General features: G+C 34.8%; 2 protein-coding genes across 2 annotated transcripts; both read left to right on the forward strand.

Moving 5' to 3' along the window:
• The first annotated feature begins 2,179 nt into the window (after nucleotides 1-2,179).
• LOC132182302 (transcription factor MYB3-like) lies at nucleotides 2,180-3,610 on the forward strand. Its single transcript, XM_059595506.1, has 3 exons — nucleotides 2,180-2,388; nucleotides 2,477-2,606; nucleotides 2,711-3,610. The coding sequence occupies exons 1-3, from the start codon at nucleotides 2,259-2,261 to the stop codon at nucleotides 3,132-3,134; spliced, it is 684 nt and encodes a 227-aa protein (XP_059451489.1). The 5' UTR covers nucleotides 2,180-2,258; the 3' UTR covers nucleotides 3,135-3,610.
• An 8,748-nt stretch (nucleotides 3,611-12,358) lies between these two features.
• On the forward strand, nucleotides 12,359-15,793 carry LOC132181209 (uncharacterized protein At1g66480). Its single transcript, XM_059594326.1, has 2 exons — nucleotides 12,359-13,136; nucleotides 15,315-15,793. Exons 1-2 carry the CDS (start codon nucleotides 12,471-12,473, stop codon nucleotides 15,348-15,350), a joined length of 702 nt encoding a protein of 233 aa, XP_059450309.1. The 5' UTR covers nucleotides 12,359-12,470; the 3' UTR covers nucleotides 15,351-15,793.
• Nucleotides 15,794-24,352: the final 8,559 nt, after the last annotated feature.

Genomic DNA, 24,352 nt, shown 5'->3' on the forward strand with positions numbered 1-24,352 from the left:
TTAAGCTTTAGTGTTTTTGAGGAAACTCATACCAAAACGACATCATTATGCATTTGCATATGAGATTAGTAGTTTTTTCCAACCACATCCGCATGCCGTTACGCAGATAGTTTGTACAATCCTACCTAATATGGAGAGGAGGAGGAATCGTGTGTAGTACACCTTATTGCTGTCTAAGTGCTCATCGGCCTTAGTGTAGGCCACCTCTCAAGCTAGGGCCTATGCCATTCGTTTGGCTATTGGAGCCGGACTTATTCGAATCGTCTTAGCGAGACACTCTAAACCCTTTGGCAAAGATGGTCCAACTGTGGTGGAGCCCAAAGGTCCTTAATTAGGTAGATCATGAGGCTTATTGGCCAATTGGTGGTTGGGTAATGGGTGCACCACTACCTAATCCACATCTATCTCTAGTATTGAGTTGATGAAAAATGTGGTTCAAAGTTATAAGCAAGGAACCTAAGTACGTATTTCTTGATTCGGATAGGAGTTGACTGTTGAGCACGTTTAACACATACAAAGTTTATTTTGATGTCAACGTTAAATTTCACTTGCTGTCTGTGTTTGATTTAGCATAAGGAGTATGAGGAAACATGAAAATTTCTTACTGCCCATTAATCTATTTAGTAATTTCCCGAACTTACATAGGAGAAAAAATTGTTGATAGTTTGTGATAATTAATTAGGTAACATGAGAAGCTGTGAACATTAGCTTAATTTGGAACTAAAGCTTAATTTCTGTGATATGATTCAGATTGTTTGGAGAAAATCTTTCAGTAGATAGACATTTGTTTTGGCGAGGAAAGATAAGGCAAGGAAAATGGAAGTTTTTAAGAACAGAATTTAAGAGAAACGCAATAATAACCTTTTGGCACCTACAAAAAAAAAAAAAATTAAAAAAAATATATTGGCCCTTATTTTTCTGCTAAAGACAAACTATGGGTCTTGATTTTAACAAAAATGTTCTAATTATTTCACAAAGGTTCTAACATGTTGCAGAAAGTGTAATTTAGTCAAGAGTGGGGTAAGGAAAAGTGTATCTTTAGTATTTAATAAATAATAATAATAATAATATAATAATAATAACCATTTATTAAATCATCACCTTGGTTTATTTGACCCTATTCGTACTATATATCGATCTCAATATCTCCACAGTATGAAATGGACATCTAACTTCCTTTCATGGTAAACGAAAAAAAAAAAAAACAGAATGATTAATTTATTTGTTAACATCTTCAATATATATTTTCTTTAAGATAGGGATAGGGATGACAATTCTTTTTCATGTGTTAGGTTAGAGTTGTATCGAAGTATATATATATATATATAAAAGACTACAAAGGTTAATCATAATTCAACCAATTTAATTAAATAAGTTAAACCCCTAAATTCTAACCTTCTATTTTTGTATTAGGTTCGCAAGTCATGTCAATAATTTTCTGTCATTATGTTGCTTGTCAAATCTGAGTCGTGTTGAAACATAAATATAAGACTATATAAGTCAATGATAACTCAACTCATGTAATTAAACGAGTTAAACCCATTAACTCTAACTCTCTATTTTTGTATTGAATTCTATTGGGTTCGCAGGTAATGTCAAAAACTGTTTGCCATTATGTCGCATCATATTCGAGTCGTATCGAAACATGAATATAAAATTACATGTCAATCATAACTTGACTAATTTAATTAAACAGGTTAAATCCATCAACTCTAACCCTCAATTTTTGTATCGGGTTCGTGTTGGGTTCATATGCAATGTCAAAAACTGTTTGTCATTATGTTGCGTGCCGAATTTAGATTGTGTTGAAGTATAGATATAAGACTATATAGATCAACCATAATCTAACATATTTAATCAAACAGATCAAATTTTTAAACTTTAACCATTTAATTTTGTAGTGAATTTATATAAGATTTATTTGTCGTATCAAAAATTGCTAAAAAAAAAGCTTGTGGGGGAGGGGAGAGAGAACGACGCAAAAATGCAAATATTGTAACAAGGAAAATGACGTATACTAAACAGTACGCAGGAGGAGAGTCGTTGGAGAGAGCACCTTATCCTCTTAACTGTAGAACAGTGTGACTCACCTAAACAAAGCAAAACAACCGGTCCAAGTCAACCAACTTCCCCCATCCCCCACTTCCTCACAACTATATCTGCGCCCATCCCCTGCTTTTTGCTTCGACTCTCTCTCTCTCTCTCTCTCAAATTTCTTTCTGCATTTTCTGAAAAGAGGGAGGAAACACAAGACAACAATGAGAAAACCATGCTGTGATAAAGAAGGCACCAACAAGGGCGCTTGGTCCAAGCAAGAAGACCAAAAGCTCATCGATTACATCCGAACCCACGGCGAAGGCTGCTGGCGTTCCCTCCCCAAGGCTGCAGGTTTGTCATTTGGCTTTCTTTTTCGTTTTTTGTTCTTTTTTCATCACCTTATTAATTAATTAACTTGTTTCATGTTGATTCATTATAGGGTTGGATCGCTGTGGCAAAAGTTGTAGGCTAAGATGGATAAACTATCTCCGGCCAGATATCAAACGTGGAAACTTTGGTCAAGACGAGGAGGATCTCATCATCAAGCTCCATGCCCTCCTAGGCAATCGGTATTTTCTCTCAACTTCTCTTTTGACATATCAATGCATGTGCAAACACGTGTATAGTAGGTGGTAAATTTTCTAACAAACGGTTATGGTTATGTGACCGTTAGGTGGTCTCTGATAGCCGGAAGGCTACCGGGACGGACAGACAACGAGGTAAAGAACTACTGGAACTCTCACATCCGGCGAAAGCTAATAAGCATGGGGATTGATCCAAACAACCATAGACTAAACCAGATTCCGCTCCGGCCGCCACCCAAGTGCGACGTTTCTGCATCCGCAACGTCCTCTGAGTCGACTAATAACGAGTGCAAGCCATCGCCACCGCCACAGCCGCAGCCGCAGCCGTTGAAACCCTCTGTCAATAAAACGACCGATAGGGTTTCTGACTCTTTGGACTTGAATCTTGATCTCACAATTGCATTTCCTTCTCCTCCGGCCACCTCCGCGGAAGAGAAGCGACGAGTTTCAAAGACCAGGATGACAAAGCAAGTGGAAAGTAGTGAGCCTGTTCCTACCCTCCTCCTCTTTTAGACAACGACGAATTCTTAGATCAAATGATATCATCTTCTTACTTGCCTATCCTGGAATCGGAGAAAGCAAGAATGTTCATAAGTGCGAACTGTTTGGATGGAGAAATTTTTTTTTTTTATCTTGGTACCGGCAAACAGCAGCGCATTAATTAATACAACCAGACGTGGGCGGCCAAACCGCCGATCATATCAAGTTTATGGATGAAATCTATTTGTTTGAATATATATATATATTTATATATATTACTTTTGTGTAATCTTTCAGACTGTACAGGTCAGAAGAATAGCATATAAATGGGAGATGGAGTACGTACGAGTCCAATCAACAAAAAGAAAATTGATGACGGGTCTTTTCATTTGTATTCCAGAGGCTCCAAACTAATGTAGGATGATCTTGGGATTATGGTGCATATGTATATGTTATTCTGTAGCACTACTACTCGTGATTGATAATATATATTTATATTTATGTTTCAACTTCAGCAACCATTTGAATTTAGCCTCTTAATTCTTGGCGCATGATTTGTTGCTTACTGTGATTTTAATCAACATGTCTTTTCTTTTTTTTTTGCTAAATATTGTGGAATATGTGAAGAGAAATTAAATTTAAAAAAAAAATCCTGAAATTGAATTACTTAGGAAAGAGAGTGAACTGAAAAAATGTAAATGTTTGGTACGAAGAAATAAAAAAATTTATTTTGTAGTAATTTTTTTATTTAAATAATAATAAAAAGTAATTAATATAATATAAAAAATAAGAATATTAAAATTGATTGAATCTTTAAATCCAGTCTGTTCGGTCCCCTATGGCATCCAGTATGTCCAAAACACGTCTTACACGTCTTAATTCTGGGGTATGCGAGGTGGGCGAGGAGTTCAATGGTTGACTCCTTGATGGGGATATGGCTTCCTAGCTGCAACAGAATTGGCACCTCCGTACGTACATTGTAGTCTATGTTCCTCTCCATGTCGGATATATGATGAGAATGTTGAAAACAATTTTCATCTGGTTTAGCAATAAAATTAATATTAAATTACCTCTTTATATTAATAGTGAAGCTTAAATAAGGCATCTCAATGGCTAAAATCTTATAAAAAATAAAAAATAAAAAATAAAAACCACCTTGTAGAAAACATATTTTCAACAAGAAGGTAATTTTCATACCTCGCATTAATTAGTTTCAATTTTTGTTTATGTGAATGGATAATTGACTTTTTTTTTTTCTGCCTCACCTCGTTGTTTCAAATATCAGGTAATATGTAAAATTTACAGAAATCAATAGAAACCTAGAAAAGACGTTGCGCCGTTGGGATCCGAATTAAAAATAACAGTATGTATGCTGTAGTATAAGTAATAGTCAAGATTGAATCTCAAAAAAATCTCTCTTCATTTTCTTTTTCTTATTAAAAGCTTTTAAAAATAAGTCAACTTTAAAATTTAATCTTAACTGTTACTTACACTACAACATACATATTATTTTTAAAATAACAGTATGTATACCAGATGAGCGCCAATGATATCAATGGACTGAAACTTTCAGAGAGCATTAAAATCAAGCATGATATATATATATATATATATATATATATATTCAATTAAGGAAGTGGTCCAAACTAGTGCGACAGTTGATTGGACAACTACAAATTTTGGCTCCCACGGCCAGCTGCCTTTGTTGCGTGAATGGCAAGCTTCATGTCATAATTATAATTCACACTAATTTGGACCACTTCCTTAATTGAATATATATATATATATGAAATTAGTACAAAAATATTCTAATTTCCTTAATGTGCAGTACAGTAATACTGCATGGGAATTAAGGATGTTGATTATGACACGTTGAGCATGCAGTGTAAGAGTTTTTGACAGGTGTAATATCCGAGCTCTAACGCATTGCCACGAGGATGCATGTTGGGACTTGCTACTAGATTTACAGCATTGAATTTGCAGCCATCTTGGTGAGTAAATTTTCCCTAGCAATACGATACGACCCATCGTTCTCGAACAATAAATTCCATTGAAATTTGTGCAGAATTCATGGCCAACACAAAGGTTAAAATCTCAGTTCACTTTTCTGGGCAGGCGGTGGATGGTTCTGATGTGTCATTGTTTTGGACTTGGACCACCAGATATGTTCTTGTTCGATCGGAATAAGGACATGGTCTTATCTCGCTTATAGATTCGAGTTCATAATTATTATTTGTTTTTGAAAAAAAAAAAAAAAAAAAGGTTAAGCCAATGTTAAAAATATGAATGACAACTTATTTCATATGAAAAATATTTGGGTTACTATAATTTTTATTATATATAATCGGAATCTAGAGGGAATAAGCATATAAAGGCATAGCTTCTCCTTCTTTACTTTTGAAATGTTCCATATAAATATGCTTTATACATGTTTAGGCCAAAAACTTTTCGTTTTGCTCTTAAACTCCTTAAAAAAGTAGTCTAGAAAATCAAGTACACAAACACACATTGTCCCGCAATGCTAAAAATAAATAAATAAATAAATACATGATTCCATACGAATTTGTTCTAAATTTACACCAAACTCGATGAAATTTGTTGGTTAATACACAAATTTTATCCGCAAGACTTTACCGATTTAGAAAAAAAAAACAATTGAAAATAGATCTTTAGCATCATTAACCTAATGTAGTTTAACATTTAATGTTTTAGGAATTGTCAAAGTACCAAAATATCAAATGTCTAACAACTTGTTTATCGAGTTATTGTACTTTTACTTACTCTTCTTGTTTCTATCACAACTACATATATAACGACAATTTTCAGTCAAAAATATTGTAAAAAGTAGGCTTCACAACAAAACAGGGAGTTTCAGGTAGATTTTTTAATGTTGTACATCAAAAGAGAAATTGTTACAAAATTGGGCATAAATTCAATCATAAATGATCATAACTTAACGAATACCAATTTTATTTTTTATATATTGATGTAAATCTTCAATCTTAATATATATTTCTCATCTATTCTTTGTCTCCATATCTTAATTCACATCTTATGAAAATAAGTGTTACATATCTATATTTTAGTAGATGGCGTGATAAATATAACATTAATTTATAATAAAAATTGTAGTACTGTAGCGACACTCATTCCATATACATACATAGTCTAAGAGCATGTTTAAGATTGCGTTTGAAAAATAGAGCTTTTAAGTCAAAAAGAACTTTTGGGCAAAAGTTCTATTTTAAAATTTTTGCCAAAAGTGCGATTTGGCCATTTTTAGGTTTTTTGGACCTTAAAAGCGGTTTTAATTTATGTATTAAACAAGTAATTTTTTTTTCAAATAAATTTTTTTAAGTGTTAAAAGTATTTTTAAACCTCTTAAACGCAATTCAAAACAGACCATAAGTCTCAAAGATGGTTAATTATTTGGCCAGTATATATATATATATATATATATATGGCGTACATGATGTGAAAGGGGTTGAAAATTGAAGCAAGAAGATCAATGTTGAAGATATTCTTGATTCTACTCGGTGTGCATCTGACCAAATATTAAAGAAAACCCATTGTGGGCTCTTTCTATACCAATTTACTTTTGACTTCTCACGCAATAATATTGTGTGGGGGGGGTGGGGGGTGTTTTCGTTGAGATTCTTGCGGCTTGAAGCCATTTGTTACAAACAAAATTAACACTAATAATTAGAGACACGAACCGGGATATAGACCGAACGATGTTCAACAACACACTTAGATGTTTGGTCCCACAAGAGAGAGAGACCACAGAGACAGTACACCTGTAGAATATCGAACAGCACATTCAATCTAATTAAGGGCCAATTCGATTGGATTATAACTTTCTAAAGGTTTCATCAATACGTTGCAATAATATTATTTAGGGAAAAGTCCTCTTAACTCGGACTTTACCCCCTCAAACTATTATTCTAATGACAACCTTTTTTCAAACTATCAGTTGCGACAATTTATCTCTCAAATTACAAAAACAACGACAATGTACTCCCTAGTGCTAGTAAAACGACGTAATTACCTCTATACAATTTTTAATAAGACACCAATATCCTTAAAATTTTGAAAAAAGCAATTAAATATATTTAAAATTAAACAATATATATTAAAATATTAAAAATATTTGGGGTGGCCTAACCACCCCCATTTGGGCCACCACCCCAAATGGCCGGAATGAGGGTGGCTCTGGTTTATAACTATTACCTGATTTGCAAGACGGTGATAGAATTGCTGGCCGATATTTTTTCCAGTTTTTGCTGTTAGAATCAGGCAACAACCAGCTCCACAGGGACAAGGAAGATTGGAAAACGAAGAATTAGACCCGCAATTTTCTTTCCCACCAGCCATGCCATTGGTTCCAGAAGCATTGTTATTAAGGCGGAAGCAGGCATATGGTTGGGGGGGACGAATGTCCCTCCAAACATTTTGAAAATGTTATTAAAATATAATTTTTTATAAATTTATCCTCACAAAATTATATTTTTGCCCCTTTTTAAAAAATCTTTTTTAGTTTTGTCCCTCCAAAATTATATTTTTATCTCCTATTAAAATTTTCTTTTAGTTTTGTCCACTCTTACTGCTTTAAAAAATTGAAAATGTCCCCATTTAATTAATGATTTTTAGTTCGCAACATTATTTTGGCTTGACTATAGTATTTATGGGAGCTCCAAGTGATCTCGTTAGAAGAAAAAGTTCACACTAAATGTACCTCTTTTTAAAAAAAATCCTATAGATCTTTTTAGTTTATTTTAAAACATAACTTTTGTATGCAATAATAACTTACAATTTCCTATGAAATTAAATTTAAGACTTATCTATATTTATTTTAGATAAACATACACAAATACACATATAGAGAGATATTATATGTATCTATGTGGTTATATATTCAGGTAAGTTCGTCCCCCCATAATATTAATCCTGGGTCCGCCCCTGATTGTTATCCACGAAAATTCATAAACTACACATATAACGCAAATAGATTAAACTGACTCAAGAACCACAAGCTTGAGGAATACGATATTAAACACCGTTAATGCTTTGAGCTTTGTTTGAGTTGCCTTTCCCGTGCTTTCTCGGCAACCAAACAAATCAACCATGGAATATCGATTTACAAACTTGGCCCCCCATTTGGGCCAAGGGGTGCCGAGCCACCCCTGGTGGGTGGCCGGACCATCCCCAGTTACCTATGGGTGGTCCGGCACCCTTGTTTTTGTTTTATTTTTAAGTTTTAAGTTTTTAGTTTTTTTATTATTTTATTATTTTTTATAAGTTTTTGTATTTTTGTTTTATTTTAGTAAGGGTAATTACGTCATTTTATTATTATTGGGGGGGTACATTGTCATTGTTTTGGTAGCTTATGAGTAAATTGTCGCAATTAATAATTTGGAGAGAGATTGTCATTGGAGTAGTAGTTTGAAGGAGCTAAAGAGAACTTTACCCTATTATATATTATATTTTGAGAATTAGTTATATATGATTTATATGTACAAGGATATAATCAAAGTCAAGATTTCAAATCTTCTCCGTTTAATTCTCGGAAAAGATCAGAGATAAGCAAAGTCAAGATCCTTGTTTGTTTTACTTTAGAAAACCATACCAAACCAAACCAAACGGCCGCCCTTAAGCCTACCACCACCAGCTTCGAAGTTAATCGATCACATTTAGGCATGTTGATCATGCATGCACAGACAATTCGGTGGGTTATATTTATAAATTAACAACACCAATCCACCAGCCCCCACTCAACCAAAAAAAAAAAAAAAACAATTAAATCAAATAATCAATAAAAGAAAAGTAGTGCAATTGTGCAAACCACTAGTCATGGAATTGCTTTGAATGATTATCTTATATATATATATTCCATCGATCGATCTATATTCTTCTTATTTTTATTCAAATTCGTCCCACAAGTTATGGGCTTCAAAGTCTTCAAACCTGTGATCTACTCTACATGAACCTTCATAATAATTATTATTATTATTATTATTGGATTTTTTTTGATAATTTATATTACCCCCAAACAATATGCTGTTGAACGTAGTCCCATTTGAACTTCAACTATATATATATATATAAAGAAAAAAAAAATGAAAAATTAATACTAGCTAAATTGGGACCATCGGATTGAATATAGAAGCCCAATTTGGAAGCAGATCAGGGAAGTAGCACATGATGAGAGACTAGGTTGATAATAGACTTCCCCACCGACACAATTCTTAATTGATTATATGATCGATGATGGGGTCATGATGAAATTGGAGTACTGCAAAATCAAGGAAATGTTACTTGATTATCAAGGCTAAAAAAAGTGAGACTTGTTTAAAATGTTGCAAGCTATATATATATATATATATATGCGACAATTATGGACTAGAAAAATATTGAGCAAATTATTATAAAATATAGTATTTTTTCATGATAATTAGTAAATATGTATATACATGTATACGTAATATTGTAGTAAGTGAGACACTTATAATTCTAAACTTTGATATTATGTTAAATTACAGTTTATTTTAAATGATTAAACGGATATAAATATATGAATATAATTATTTAATTTAGCAGAAAAAACAAAAATTTGAAAATGCAGGTCTTTGAACTTGAAAAAAATCTAAGGCAAAAGATCTAATTTATTAAAACCAAAAGGTGTGATTTTCGTCGGTCATGGAGGTTGACAGACGAGAGTGATAAATGATAAGGTTAGGAATTTTAAGTTGGAAATATTATTGTGATAAGATGGGTTCCCTTCATTGCCATGGCTTCAATTTATTATTATTTTTTATTTTTGCCTCAATGTCAATGGTAGCTTTTTGTTATTAATGTGACAGAAAATTGTACGGAAGTGTCCAGTTGGAAATATGTTTAGCATTGAATTAAAAAAAATAATAATAAATAAAGTAAAATTCACTTAACCTCTTTCAATTACTATATTAATGACAATTTACCACTCAAACTATCAATTACGATAATTTACCTCATAAACTATTAAAGTAATGATAATGTACCCCCAATGCTAAAAAAATGACGAAATTACTCCTATAAAATTTTCAATAAGACAAAAATACCTTAAAAATTTTGAAAAAAAATATTAAATTTTAATACTTTAGTTTTTATTTTAGTAAGGGTAATTTCATCATTTTGTTAAAATTGGGGGTATATTGTCATTGTTTTGGTAATTTTGTGGGTAAATTGTCATAATTGATAGTTTGTGAAGTAAATTGTCGTTGGGGTGGTAGTTTAAAGGGATTACATAGACTTTACTAAAAAAAAAAAAATCATAATGGAGTCAACCAAGTCCAATTAACAGGGGTTAGGTTACTTAGAACCCAACCCAACCCAACCCAACATCAGCCCAAACTTAGATCTGGAGGAGGGCTTAAGCCTCTGTTGTGCAGCCCATAGACCCAATAAATAATGGACCGAGGAAAAAAACCCACGTAACCTTTAAAGATATTTTAGGTGGTGGAATTGTAACGTTGTAGGTAAGAGGGTGGACGATGAAGTATTTAAGAATGGAAACTCTTGGGCCTGGCAGCTCCATTGGGCCTAACAATCGAATATCCGGCTCTCTCAGCATTTAAGCCTTACTATATAAAAAGAGTCTCTCTAAAAGTCAATGCAAGTGATCTCTCTCTGTCTCTCTCTCTCTCTCTCTCTCAAACTCTTCATTTGTTTCTCTCTTATTTAGATGACTAACTTAATCACTGGAGTATTCTCGATCCCCGAAGGGACCCATGGACTCTGATAATCGCTTTTGCAGGAGGTCTATCGCTCGTCTGACTGTCTCAAAACTATCCTAACAAAAACAAAACACAATGGCAATGTTTGGCAATGACCTGTAGTTGGAAGCGATAGATGTAAGAAAAAGTAAAAATATTTGGTATCGAAATGTGATTTTTTTTTTTTTTAGTGATTTTTTTTTTATTTAAATAGTAGTAAAAAATAATTTATATGATATAAAAAATAAAAATGTTGGGAATTATTTTTATAATTTTAATTATAAAAATAAAATTTCCATGTACCTCCTCCCCCATGTTGAGTCTTTGGCTTGATATCATGCTATAACTATTTTTGTTCATAGAACGCCTAAAAAAATATCTTTGTTGAAGTTAAAAAAAGGAGATCTTTTTTAATGTTCAATTAATTCCTTTAATTACATAAATTAAAGGGAAAATTACACTTTAGCCTTTCAAAGTTTGGGGCGATTTTCAATTCGACCACCAATATTTCAATTTTTGCAATGCACCCCCCCAGACTTGCAAATTTTTTTTAATTCGACCAATGTCATCCCAAAATTCTCATATTGCCCCTATTTTTTTTAAAATTTTTTATTTAAAAAATAAAATTGTGGGGTGCAAAAATGGTTAGATGGCCAAAGCAGTGGCTACAGCCACCCTGAATTTTTTTTTTTTTTTTAAATTTTTTTTTATAAAAAATAAAAAAATAAATTAAGGGCACTATGAAAATTTTGAGATGACATTGGTCGAATTGAAAAAAATTTGCAAGTTTAGGAGGGTGCATTACAAAAATTGAAACATTAGAGATCGAATCGAAAATCACTCTAAACTTTAGATGGGTAAAATGTATTTTTCCCAAATTAAAACTAAATTTAAAGTCAAAACAGTCAACAAAATAAAAAGTTATTTACAAAATTACCTAGCAATCCATAATTGGTAAATCTGCATGTATATTATATATGATAATGATTATCCACAACCAATTAGCTGGCCAGGTAGATTATTATCTGTTAAAAGACGTAGCAAATTTTTGTTTTTTCAACAGCTAATTGGTGTGAAGTTGAGGCCCCTGTTCAACACGACATCCCTTTCAAAAGTTTGTAAACGACAATCGACAAACACCAAAGTAAGCTGTCTCAAAAGAGCCTTAACTTCCACAAGAAAAGGTATGAATAGAATCTTAAAGATAGCCACTACTTTTCTCATTGGGAGTAAAAGATAAAGGTAATCAAAGAAGCTCAGCTTAGCATGCCCCCAAATATTTATTCATCATTTACACCAAAGCCAAACAGTCTTATCATCAGGTATGCCCCCATTCAGTTTTCTCATTCCCACCACTATTCATTTTACTTAGTTGTTCTTATTTTTTCTCCCATTCCCACTACTGTTTCACTAAATCTTTTGAGGGAATCTCAACAAAATTCAACATTTCAGACCATACAATTCATTTTATAACTCTTAACTACTAAGATAAATTCAAAACCCAAAAAAAAAAGTATAGTAATTAAGACGACGACCGAGTATATTATATAATATATATATATATAGATATAAATGATGTTGAAGAAATTAAAGAGCTAATTAAGAAGGAGCAGCAGAGATGGGGAACAATATAGGAGGAGGGAGGAAGAAAGCTAAGGTGATGAAGATCAATGGGGAAACCTTGAAGTTGAAGACCCCTGTGAGAGCGAGGGACGTTGTAAAGGAATACCCAGGCCACGTGTTATTGGAATCTGATGCTGTTAAGCGACACGGCATCAGAGCGAAGCCATTGGAGGAAGAGCAAGAGCTGAAGCCCAAGAAAATCTACTTCTTAATCCAGCTGCCCAAGTTGCCGGAGCCGGAGGAGGAGAAGGAAAAGGTGCCGAAGAGGTCACAATCCGGTGGAATACACATGAGTGCCAAGGAAAGGCTCGAGTGCTTGATGCTGTCCCGAAGGACGGTTTCTGACCTTTCGTCGCTTTCGATTCGTAGTAGACCGCCGGCGCCATCCGGTCTCGTGTCCGACCGTCCCGGGACCAGTGCTACTGCCGGGCAATTGACGGTGAAAATGAGGTTGCCAAGTGCTCAGGTGGCCAAATTGATGGCTGAAAGCAGAGATGAGGCGGAGGTGGCTGAGAAGATCTTGGATCTTTATAGGGACCGTGCCGGAGAGGCTAACGGGAACGTCCCGGAGGGAAAAGATCATGATGGCTTGTTGATGCACCGGGAAGCGCCATGGAAACCGGCTCTTGGTAGCATTGGGGAGAAAAACAAAGCACATAAGGTACTTTTTTTACTTCTAATTAGGATTTGGTGCGCCATGTTTGCTTCATTATGCTTTAATTATGACTTAATTGTTAGGATTTTGTCTGCTCTTCTTTTTTCTTGTTTTAAATCATACCATTGTTATGAAAAATTACTTAAAAATCCGTATAAAATGAAAAGATTAAGATACTAATTAATATCGGACATACAGCAGGAATTGCTCGTGTGCAAAAGAATGTTAAAGGCCCTTAATTAATTTATAACATGGTGTTGTCCTTTTGGATCGACATACCACATTGCTTATAAAAAGATGTTAATGCTAATTAATTAATTTACCAAAAGAAAAAAATATATATATCAAATTTAAATACTCTGAAAATTTCAAAAGGTCAAACGCTACAATTCACGAGAATTAAATGAAAAAGAAAGTCAAATCAATGAGACTTATCTTCTGAATATGACATGTAGGCATAACATTACAAGCTTTCCAAAGTTGAGACGAGTTCCCTACATTAAGGGGAAATAGAGAAGAAATAATAATAATAATAACTCAAAAATAGAAGGAGAAGAATGTGACATGTACACTTTCCATTTCCCAACCTCATTAATCTTTAATAGGAGGAACTAGGAAGACACCATTTTCGGTATGACTTGGCCAAACTATGTATTTGTTTGACCAGAAAACTTCAACCAACTATTGGTATTCGAGAAGAGTTGTAACATTTTTCTTGGTATTTTTATTTTATATACATCTCAACCATTAAAGTTGCTAGATTTTGGGATTGAGAAGTATGATTGACTTAATAAGTAATGTTACTTATACATCACGGCATTATTCCCCTTGCGTCGGCCAAAGGTAATGAAGCGTTCTTCACCTAGGAAGTTGACCAAGAGTGTGCTAATTAATGTACATATTATAATACTACTAGACTAAAAATATAAGTTAATGGGCTTCGTTCCATTTAAGTATATTAATTATTTATTTTTTTAATATTTTCTCGATGTAAAGCACAACATTCACACGTGCACTCTCACTACCATCAACGAAAAAACCAATCTCATGTACCAAGTGCTATAAGGGGCCACACCACATTAACTTTGGAGGACGGAAGAAAGATAATAGAGTGATGTGTGCCTTGACATGTTGTTTGATTAAATTATAATATGGTCTTTAATCTTTATATAGAATACAATAGGATGATACTTAAATTAATAAGAACTCCTAACTAATCCTAATTCTACTTTTAAAACAACCAAACCCTTAATCCTATTTAATACAATTTATAATTCCCTTCTTATGTTATCCTCATCCCTAACATTCCTCATCTTATCCAATCCCTAACAAATTGGGACTCAGAAGTAGAAAAAGTTCCAAGTTTTGCTTTCCTATGTGAAACTCTCTACAAAGCATTGAAATCTTCAAGAACTGCATGTTGGTTTTCTTTTAATATTTTTCCTTGATTGTGTGCTTGAATAACCTACAGAACCCTTAATTAAAGACTTAACCAATTAAATTTGACTTATTGCAAATATTCCTTTCATGTTGTTGGATTTATATAATCTAGTTTGGAGGAGAAAAAAAAAAAATTGTCATTTTCTATTTGAATACCACCAATTTTTATTGGTATTTAAACTGTTTTTATTAAAAAATTAAAGTCGCAGAGCTGCTAATCTAATCATAACAAGCCCTTAGTGACTAGGAAATTTCTATATCTATATATATATATGAAACTCAAACACCATTAGAGGCTATCAAACTTTGATGCTTAAAAATTAATTATAACCCATTTTAATTAACAGATTTATGGTAGGTTCTCTTCTGTGGTCCATGGAAGGTGAAAAGTGATATCCAATTTGTTCAACAACCTAAGTATAAATATCAATCAGTCAATTCTTAATCCAATGGGAAAGAGGTTGGATATATGGGTTTTGGAGTAAAAGTCTCCCGATTTGGAGCGGGATTTTAGCAATGAATGAGGGCAAATAACAAAAAGTCAATAAGAACATTGCATTTAGACAACCCGAAAAGAGCATGGAATTTTTTAATGATTTCTAAGGTTTCAAATGCTGTGTTTCATTTGTTTAAGAAACCGATCCACTTTGAAATTCAATTTTTATTATTATTATTATTCTCGATTACAAAGCATGTGGAAATTATCAATGCTGATGTTCTTTCTTGGATCATTTAAATTTGCAGAAGCGAGTGAGTTTCATTCCGGTGGAAGAAGAATAGATTTAGCAGTCGACTTTGTCAAAATATTGGGGGCAAGCAAACAGCAATGCAACCACTAGCTTCTCTCTTTCCATGTCATTGTGTATATATATATATATATATATATATATATACATATTCTTGTCGATTGTTTTGCTCTGAGGTCCTAAAAATATCCACTATGGGTAGTAGTATGGACAAAGTTTTCTTTGAAAGAAAGCGGGTTTCGATATGTGTCTAAAATACATGTGATTTGCACTTGTGTTTTATAAATTGTATGTAAGAATCACATGTATTTTGAACATGATGCATCGGGTTAATAGACTCAATTTATAAGAAAACTTTGTTCTTTTAAGTATTGGCGACTGGATTGCAGTCTCAAATTGGTGTCTCACTGCATGTCCTCGAGACAAGTGTTAAGAATGCTTGATTCAATATATGTAACAAAATGTGTTTTAGTCTAATGACTGCATATTTATCCTATATATATATATATATATATATATTGCTACAACTTTAGGCAATAAGAAGTGCTTCATGGGTATAAAATGCTCTGTAACATGGTTTACTTGCATGTATGAAATGAGATTACCTTTGCTGAATGAATTAATAATGTAAAATGAGATAACTTTTCATAGAAATAGTGTAAGCCACTTAAAACATGACATGTCAGTCAGTGCAGAATGTATGTGATAAACGAATATGAAGTATAACATTACTTTTATTGAATGTATATCAGAAAAATGTATTTTTGGATACTTAACTGCACGTTTTTTAAATCTCAATGTTAAAATATCTTTGAAATATAGTGATAGCAATTAAATTTTTTATCATATTCGTGTACGCGCCTTCAAGATTTCTCACCATAATTGCCTATATTATACGGAGAATTATTGTCTTGATTGATTGTGATTGATACCATCATATTTGTCTCATTTACAATGTAATTATGTAATAAGTTATATTTTCATTATTATTACTAGAAAAAATATGAATTTACTCTCCAAATAACCACACAATTAATTTCAATTTACTTCCTTGGCTTTTAACCCCAATTTTTAACTCTTAACTTTCTTGCATTTTTCACTTCACTCATGTCCAAAAGCGTCTAAAATTGCTTATGTGGCACCAATGAGGTTAATGCCATGTCAATTAAAAAAAAAAACTTTTTTACTTTTTTATATTTTTTTTTCTTTATTAAAAAAAAAAAAAAAAACATACACACACTGACACACACAAACAAAAAGGGTGGCTCCTGTGGCAACCCTTCAATAGTTTGAGAAAAATGATTTTTTGCTCCCTTAGTTGCTTTCATAGTCTAAAAATGTCTATGAATGAGACAAACACCAAACTTCGGGCCATTGATGGTGAGTTACTTCATCATTGAGAGAATTTACGATTTAGGCAATTGGAAATCATGAGTTATTGCACACAAAAAAAAATTGATTTAGGCAATAGATTGACCTATTCGATGTCTAAGTAACTTTTTTCAGTCTTTTTCTATATATAAATACTCTACTTTTTCAACACAAATCCAAGCAAGCAATGGTAGTAAGTCACATATGTACCAACACGGATAAAAGAGAGGGTTGGAGTGATTAGAAAGACAAATTGGGCCAACTGGTTCATAATTATTTGGTACAGACATGAGCCCATTAAGCAACAAACAAGAGGACGTACGAACTAACTTCTTTGTTGCAAGCCATAACTAATGGGCCCCGGGGCTCCGGTTGCTCCTATAAAGACCACTCTTGGAAGCAAAGGTTTCCGAGTTTAACATTTAGTTATTACTTGTTCCCACTTGTCTAACTATTTTAAATTCTTCAACTCATATATATATATATATATATATATATATATACACAAAGGCATCTTGATATATTTTTATGGAGTAATTATGTTAGCGTGTTTGTTTCAAGTCGTGTCAAAACATAAATATCAGACTATATATATAAGCTAACCTTAATCCGACTCATTTATAACACTCAAACTCTTCAATTAACACACTCAAATTTTATATTGGGTTCGTGTCTTCGTGAGTCATGTCAAAAACTATCAGCTATTATATTGTGTGTCGAGTTCGAGTCGTGCCAATTCATGCATGGATATAAAACTATATGATTCAACCATAATCCGATCTATTTAATTAAAAAGGTCAATTTCTTAACATTAATCATTTAATTTCGTGCCAAATTCATGTTAAATTCACGGGTGATATTAAAAATGCCTCCCTATTTATAGATATGCATTTATTTTATCTAAAGAGAAAATAGAATATTTGAATTCCAATAGAATTATTCCGGTCTTTATAATTTAACAGCCTATTGATTAATTGTTGTCTCACTCTCTGATATTTTTGCCGTGTTAAACTGTGGTGAAAACTTAAAAAATGTCGAGAAGTTCTATAAACTATATATACAGTCATACAGAATGTCCAAGGGATGATTTTTTTTTTCCCCCCCTTTCCCTTCCTCTTTTTAAACAACTTTTATATGCAAATTAAAATAAACTTGCTGCCTTCGAATTCCGAGGAAAAAAAACAAAACAAGCAACCTTAAACTCACAACTTAATTAAGAAGTTAAAAACAAAAGGAGGCAGGCATCCCACACAGTAATTAATTAAGATCAGTATGAAACTAACTCAACTTTTTTCCACTGAAATATACTTCTTACTGATCTGATCTTGATCGTGAGGTAAATCTGCAAGAAGGTTTCCTTGAGAATCATATACAATTTTACCTGAAAAATCCAGAGGACGACAACGCTCTCCCATCATGATTGTCTTCCTCCAAACTGCTTCATCACTATAATCATCAACATCAGCATCATATTCTTCTTCTTCTTCTTCTCCTTCTCCTTCTGCCTGCGCCTTCCTCCAAGAAATCATCTTGACCATTGAAAGAGCTTTGCCGCTAATATTGCTGTTCAACTTTGAGAAAAGCTTTTTCTGGTTCGACTGAAAGCTTGTTTCCTCCTTTAGTCGTCTCAGTGATTTCTTGATTTTGCTAGAAGCACAGGAAAATGCTATGATGGAAAATACGGAGAAAATCCCAAGTAGGAGGAAGAAAAAGGCGACGATCGGTGTTGAAGAAAACGAGAGATTATGCATGTGCATGTGGAGGCTTGGTAGAAGAAGCCTTGCCATGATCAGAATAAGAGAATTGAGCAGAGAAACAAGAGCTTTGTTTGCATCTCCAATGATCGGTGCTTTCATTTTAAGGATATAGACTATAGACGACGACAAGCATCCAACCGCTTGATGACACGCACCAGATGTACAATTGGGGTGCTGACATGGCATGCTCTAACTGAGTCAAATGCCTGGTGGATTCACCGTGTTTGACCAGTTACATAGAGTTGACTGGTTGACTTGAGTCGTCCTTGAAGTCATTAACCTTTTTTTAAGAAAGTAATTAGTCATTAGTATTACTTACCAGGTACCAAAAAAGTCATTAGTATTCCTATCTGTTAAATATATTGGATAATATATTAGAAGCGGAAGAAAGAGAGAGAGAAGAGAGAGAGATTAGAAGCGGAAGAAAGAGAGAGAGAAGAGAGAGAGAGCGGAAGCATATAATGGACTACATTGTATTGAGTCTTATATTAATAATGAATACAGAGGCCTCTATTTATAGAGAGGCAAGTAACCTAATAGATTAAGGAAAGGTAAACCTAGTAGAATAAGAAAAAGTAAACTTAGTAGACTAATAATACCTAAAGAAGTAAATAACAAATAATATTCTTAACATCCCCCCTCAAACTCAATGTGTAAACTTGAGTTTGGATAAACGAAAAGGGAAAGAAAAAGGAATTCGCCGAAAAAAAAAACTGCTTGTGCCGAAACAATTGCCGAAGTAACGCCATAAAAGTTGTTAGAGACCCGTGGATTCTGCCTGAATTTGAGCAATGCATTTAAGCTGGAGCTTGGTTCACTTGGTTATAATTTGACTTGAAAACCATATACTAGTAATGAAGTAGCACACCTGGTCGGCTGAGAAAAGTAGGTTCAGTTAAAAGGGGCTTGTTTGGCCCGTAACCCTTGGACTGTCTCGCTTGATCGGCTGAGCTAAAGTCTAACCAAAAAATTCTAGCTAGTAGATCGTCTCGCCTAGTCGGCTGAGATAAGCAGGGCCGGTTGAAGAGGCTAATCATGTCTGAAACCCTTGGACCGTCTCGCCTAGTCGGCTGAACAAAAGTCTGACCCATCTAACTTACTATCGTCTCGCCTGGTCGGCTGAGATAAGCAGGGCCGGTTGAAGAGGCTAGTCATGCCTGAAACCCTTGGACCGTCTCGCCTTGTCGGCTGAAACAAAAGTCTGAAACCCTTGGACCGTCTCGCCTAGTCGGCTGAGATAAGTAGGCCCGATTGAAGAGGCTAATCATGTCTGAAACCCTTGGACCGTCTCGCCTTGTCGGCTGAACTAAAATCTGACTAGTAGACCGTCTCGCCTGGTCGGCTGAGATAAGCAGGGCCGGTTGAAGAGGCTAATCATGCCTGAAACCCTTGGACCGTCTCGCCTTGTCGGCTGAACTAAAGTCTGCCCACTAGTAGACCGTCTTGCCTGTCCGGCTGAGCTAAGTAAGGAGAAAAATGGCCGGTTGAAGAGGCTATTCAGTGACCGGTGATGGCGGCATTTGACAAGGCATAAGTGGGCCGGTTGAAATGGGCTTCTTTGGCCCGAAAACCCATGGACCTAAGGAAAGATTGGTCTGACCCGAGAGTGCCATCCGCAAGAAGAATGAACCGGATTGAATTGCGCCAAAGAACAGGCTATAAAACCGAATTGAACAAGCATAAACCAACTTGAACCGCATAAAACAAACGCCTAAATTTGAAGAAGAGTCTTGTTTTCTGCCATATAGAGATGCCAAAAGCAAAAATAAACCACAAATTTGAAATCAGGACGAAAAATTGAGTAGGAAACACTTGGTCAACTTTTTCAGTGGTCAAAGTCAAAGGTCAACGATGGAAAAGTCAACACTGACGTGGCACTAATGACATGGCAAGGTCTGACTTGATACTGATGACGTGGCACACAGGCTGACGTGGCACTGATGATGTGGCACGTAGGGCTGGCGTGGTTATGCTAACGTGGCAATTAGGGCTGACGTGGCTCTCTAAAAGGATGACACGTGGCTGCAGAAAATAGAAGAAATTCACTGGCGCGTGTGATACACGCGCTTCACTGGCGGCGGAGCTGTGGCGCGTGAATCCCACGCGCAGAAGCTTCTACTGGCGCGTGGGGGCGCGTCCAACGTGGTATGGCGGCGTTCTTGGTGGCGATGTGACCGTCGTCGACGGATCTATGGAGCGGTGGGCGAAACCAAGCTGATCCACCTCACCTAGCGGCGCGTGGACTGAGAGTAGCACCTTATGGCAGCGCGTGTCGGCGCGTCAGACTGTCTTTGGCAGATATCTCGACAGATCTGGACTCGTCTGGTCTTGATCTGGTGATTGACGGTACCGTTGTTGTGATCGGAGCTTTGTAGAGGTCGGTGGCGGAACGGCTGTGGTGGAGCAACCGAAACTTGAGGCGGCGCGTGGAGGCGCGATGGGATTGAGTGAGGCGGCTCTGTGACGGTTGGCTTCCGGGCTTTCAAGCGGTATAGTGATCTGCTGAAAACTTCGAGGAGAAGATAGAGAACCGTGAGGGACAGAGGGATGGACGCGCCGGATAACATTGGCGGCGCCGAAAAACGTCAAAGACGTTTATTGGAGGCCACAGAAAGGTGGCTCTGATACCATGTTAAATATATTGGATAATATATTAGAAGCGGAAGAAAGAGAGAGAGAGCGGAAGCATATAATGGACTACATTGTATTGAGTCTTATATTAATAATGAATACAGAGGCCTCTATTTATAAAGAGGCAAGTAACCTAATAGATTAAGGAAAGGTAAACCTAGTAGAATAAGAAAAAGTAAACTTAGTAGACTAATAATACCTAAAGAAGTAAATAACAAATAATATTCTTAACACTATCAAATATGATAAGATTTTTTATTTACTTTTGTACCATTCAAGATTTACGAGAGATAATAAAATAAAAGTCAGAAATTTCCTCAAAACTGATTTAAATAAATTTTTTTTCAATAAGTGGCAATTGCTGACAAAGTCATTAGAGTCATTGTCTTGGTTGGTTTGAAAACTTTGGTATTGATGGCTTGGAAGTGAGTGGTGGGCATAGGGCTAGAATGAATAAAAAAGTTAATGGTATTGATTTGAATTAAAGATACGATGTTTTCATCTCTATTGTATTTGATGTTTTTATATGATGTGTCAAATTTATACTTAAGGCGGTAAAATGAGGTTTTACACCACGTCCCCAAGGAGCTCTCTATTTTAATAGTGGAAAGTTTTATGATAATCTCATCGATATCTAACTGAATTGCTACTATATATTTATTTATATATATGTATATGGTAAAACTAAGCCCACCTGATTAATGGCTATTGGCTAATGCTGGTGTTAGTTTGGGGCATGGGTTCGCTTAGGGTGGGTCGGGTTGTCAATTAAATTTATGGCTCCAAAAACGGGGGCGCCAAACTTCGCGTGCTCTTATTGTCCACATTATAGTCCCACGTACCTAAGGCCCAAACAAAGGACGTTTTGGACTTGAAACCCTTTTATTTCATGGCCCATTGTTTTTTCTTGGTGCCGAAAAAGCCTTTTATGACGCTTATTGGGGACATAGTATAATTGATATAGTGGCAAATAAAATAATAAAAAAATTAAAAATATGTCAAATAAACGATGACGTCCAATAACTTCTTGGCCCAACACTCTCAGGAAAAAGGCAACCAACGATTTTTGTAGCCGACCAAAAAAAAAAAAGGTTGTTTGTACTAGTACTAGGACATTCCGAAGAAGAGAAAATATCTTCTGACAGCTATTATCTCATAGGAGAACACCAGCGTAACAAATAACAACAAAGGGGTCTTGGTTGCCCCCACGAAACTTTACTCCTATGTCCGGTTTAAGTATCTGTCCTCACGATAAGAGAGTAGGTGAGATTTTTGCAATTTTCATTTTTCCCAAAAGAAAAAGTAGCCAATTGTAATGGAAACCGCTCAAATGGAGAAAGAGATGCGCGAAGAAGATGGCGCATGGAGAGGCACGTTGGACCACGCGGGCAGATGAGGTGGCGCGTGGGAAACACAATGCAAATTCTTTTCGGTAACAAGCACTTTGGAATTAGCATCGAACAAGCTTTTTTTATTTATTTACACATTGGAGGATAACAAAGCATCGAACAAGCAAATTCTTGTCGGTAAAACAGAAATGGAACAAGCATCAAAAAAGCGAATCGAACTAAACGACAAAAACTCCAATAATAATAATTAAAAGCTTTGCAGCTGTTAATCCAAGTGATGGCGGCTACATGGTGCCTTTCAATTTTTTTTTCTCCTCAAGTTAATTAGAACCACCATTAATGGGAGGCAATTTGTTTTTTCTTTCCTTCTTTGGGCTATGAGATATTCATTTTATTCACACACCCAAAAAAATAAAAAAAACCCACTAATCCAATTAACATTTTTTCATAATTAAGAAAAAATATCTAAAGAAGCAGTGCAATTAAGATAAGCAAATTATTATTAGAACAGAAAATAAAAAAAAACACAACTTACACACTTCAACACATTAAGACACTCTTACAAAAAAAAAAAAAACACATTAATAAGACACGGATTTATTTCAACACAGGCGGGTTTCAGGTAAGAAGTGATCAAATCGGAATTGCATTGGAGACTTTTGGGTAAATAACGTGGGCAGGATGAGCCATGATGCGGCGGCCCTTCACGTGGCGAAAGCAATAGACCAAAGCCCCCACCGGCCACTCCACAATACCAGACACGAGAAACGCCAGGAATCCAAGAGTCGGGCCGACCACCTTGCAGTGGCAAGGATTGCTGTGCGTCCCACATTGAACGCATGCCGGAAATCCAATCCCCATTATCGGTTGCACAAAAGCAGTTAGCAAGTGTTGAAAGCCAAGAAACAAATATCTGAAAATATCTGAGATCAAAGTTTATGCGTGTAACGTGGTTTGGGGTGGTGCTTGGGACCTTCAGTTTTATAGGGCTCAGTGTCAAAGCATGGAGAGAGAGAGACTGAATGTATTATTGGCTGTGATGGGAGGATGCTACGTGTCAGCATATGGAAGAAGTAGTTATACACGCGTTGTAAGACTATGAGGGGTTGGACAGATGTTTTGGTGCAACTTCCGAGGATATTTCTAATCTAGTTAAGAAAAAGTATTTTAACGGGTCCCGCTTATCCAATGAGACATGACAATAGCGAGATCAAGACCATTCTAGTTCTCTTGTACACGTGTTGGGTTTTATTGTTTTATTTTATTTTTTTATTATTATTATTCAAAAACAGGATAAGGGTTACTCTTTTTTCTTTTTTCTTTTTTTAATTGATAAGGGTTACTCTTTACTTTGCAAAGAAAGCATCTAAAAAGAATAGCAACAATCATTCAACGGTGCCGATTGTCTTTACAATTACAATGGACTTCTAATCAAGCTCTTTTGCAAGGAGAAGTATTGCCCAAAATTGAACGGGATCCATTGACAAAGGACAAATGTCAATTACAAAAGTATCAACTATCAAATTTAAGGGGTACAGATTAACCGATTACCGATTATCGATTTTAATCGAACCGATATTAACCATAACCGATAGTTATCGGTCGGTAATTGGTTAAAAAATTTATACCGATAAGCTTATCGATCGGTTAAAATTTTTTTATCGAAAAACCGATATGACCAATAAGCTATTTTAATTTTTAATTTTTTAGAATTTTATATTTCTTATTGTAGTTGATTAATATATTAAAAAAAAAAAGCTTCAATAAGTTATTTTAGCCAAAAATATACTCTAAAATAACTAATTTTTAATAAGCTATTTTAGGTTTTAGCCTAATAAAACGTATTTGGGCATCCAAAACAATTAATTTTTAGCCCAATTAGCAACCAGTAAAAACCCAATAAAAAGCCCACAAAAGCCCAAATTGAT

Source organism: Corylus avellana, chromosome ca5, assembly GCF_901000735.1.
Source record: "Corylus avellana chromosome ca5, CavTom2PMs-1.0".
In the NCBI taxonomy this organism is placed as follows: domain Eukaryota; kingdom Viridiplantae; phylum Streptophyta; class Magnoliopsida; order Fagales; family Betulaceae; genus Corylus; species Corylus avellana.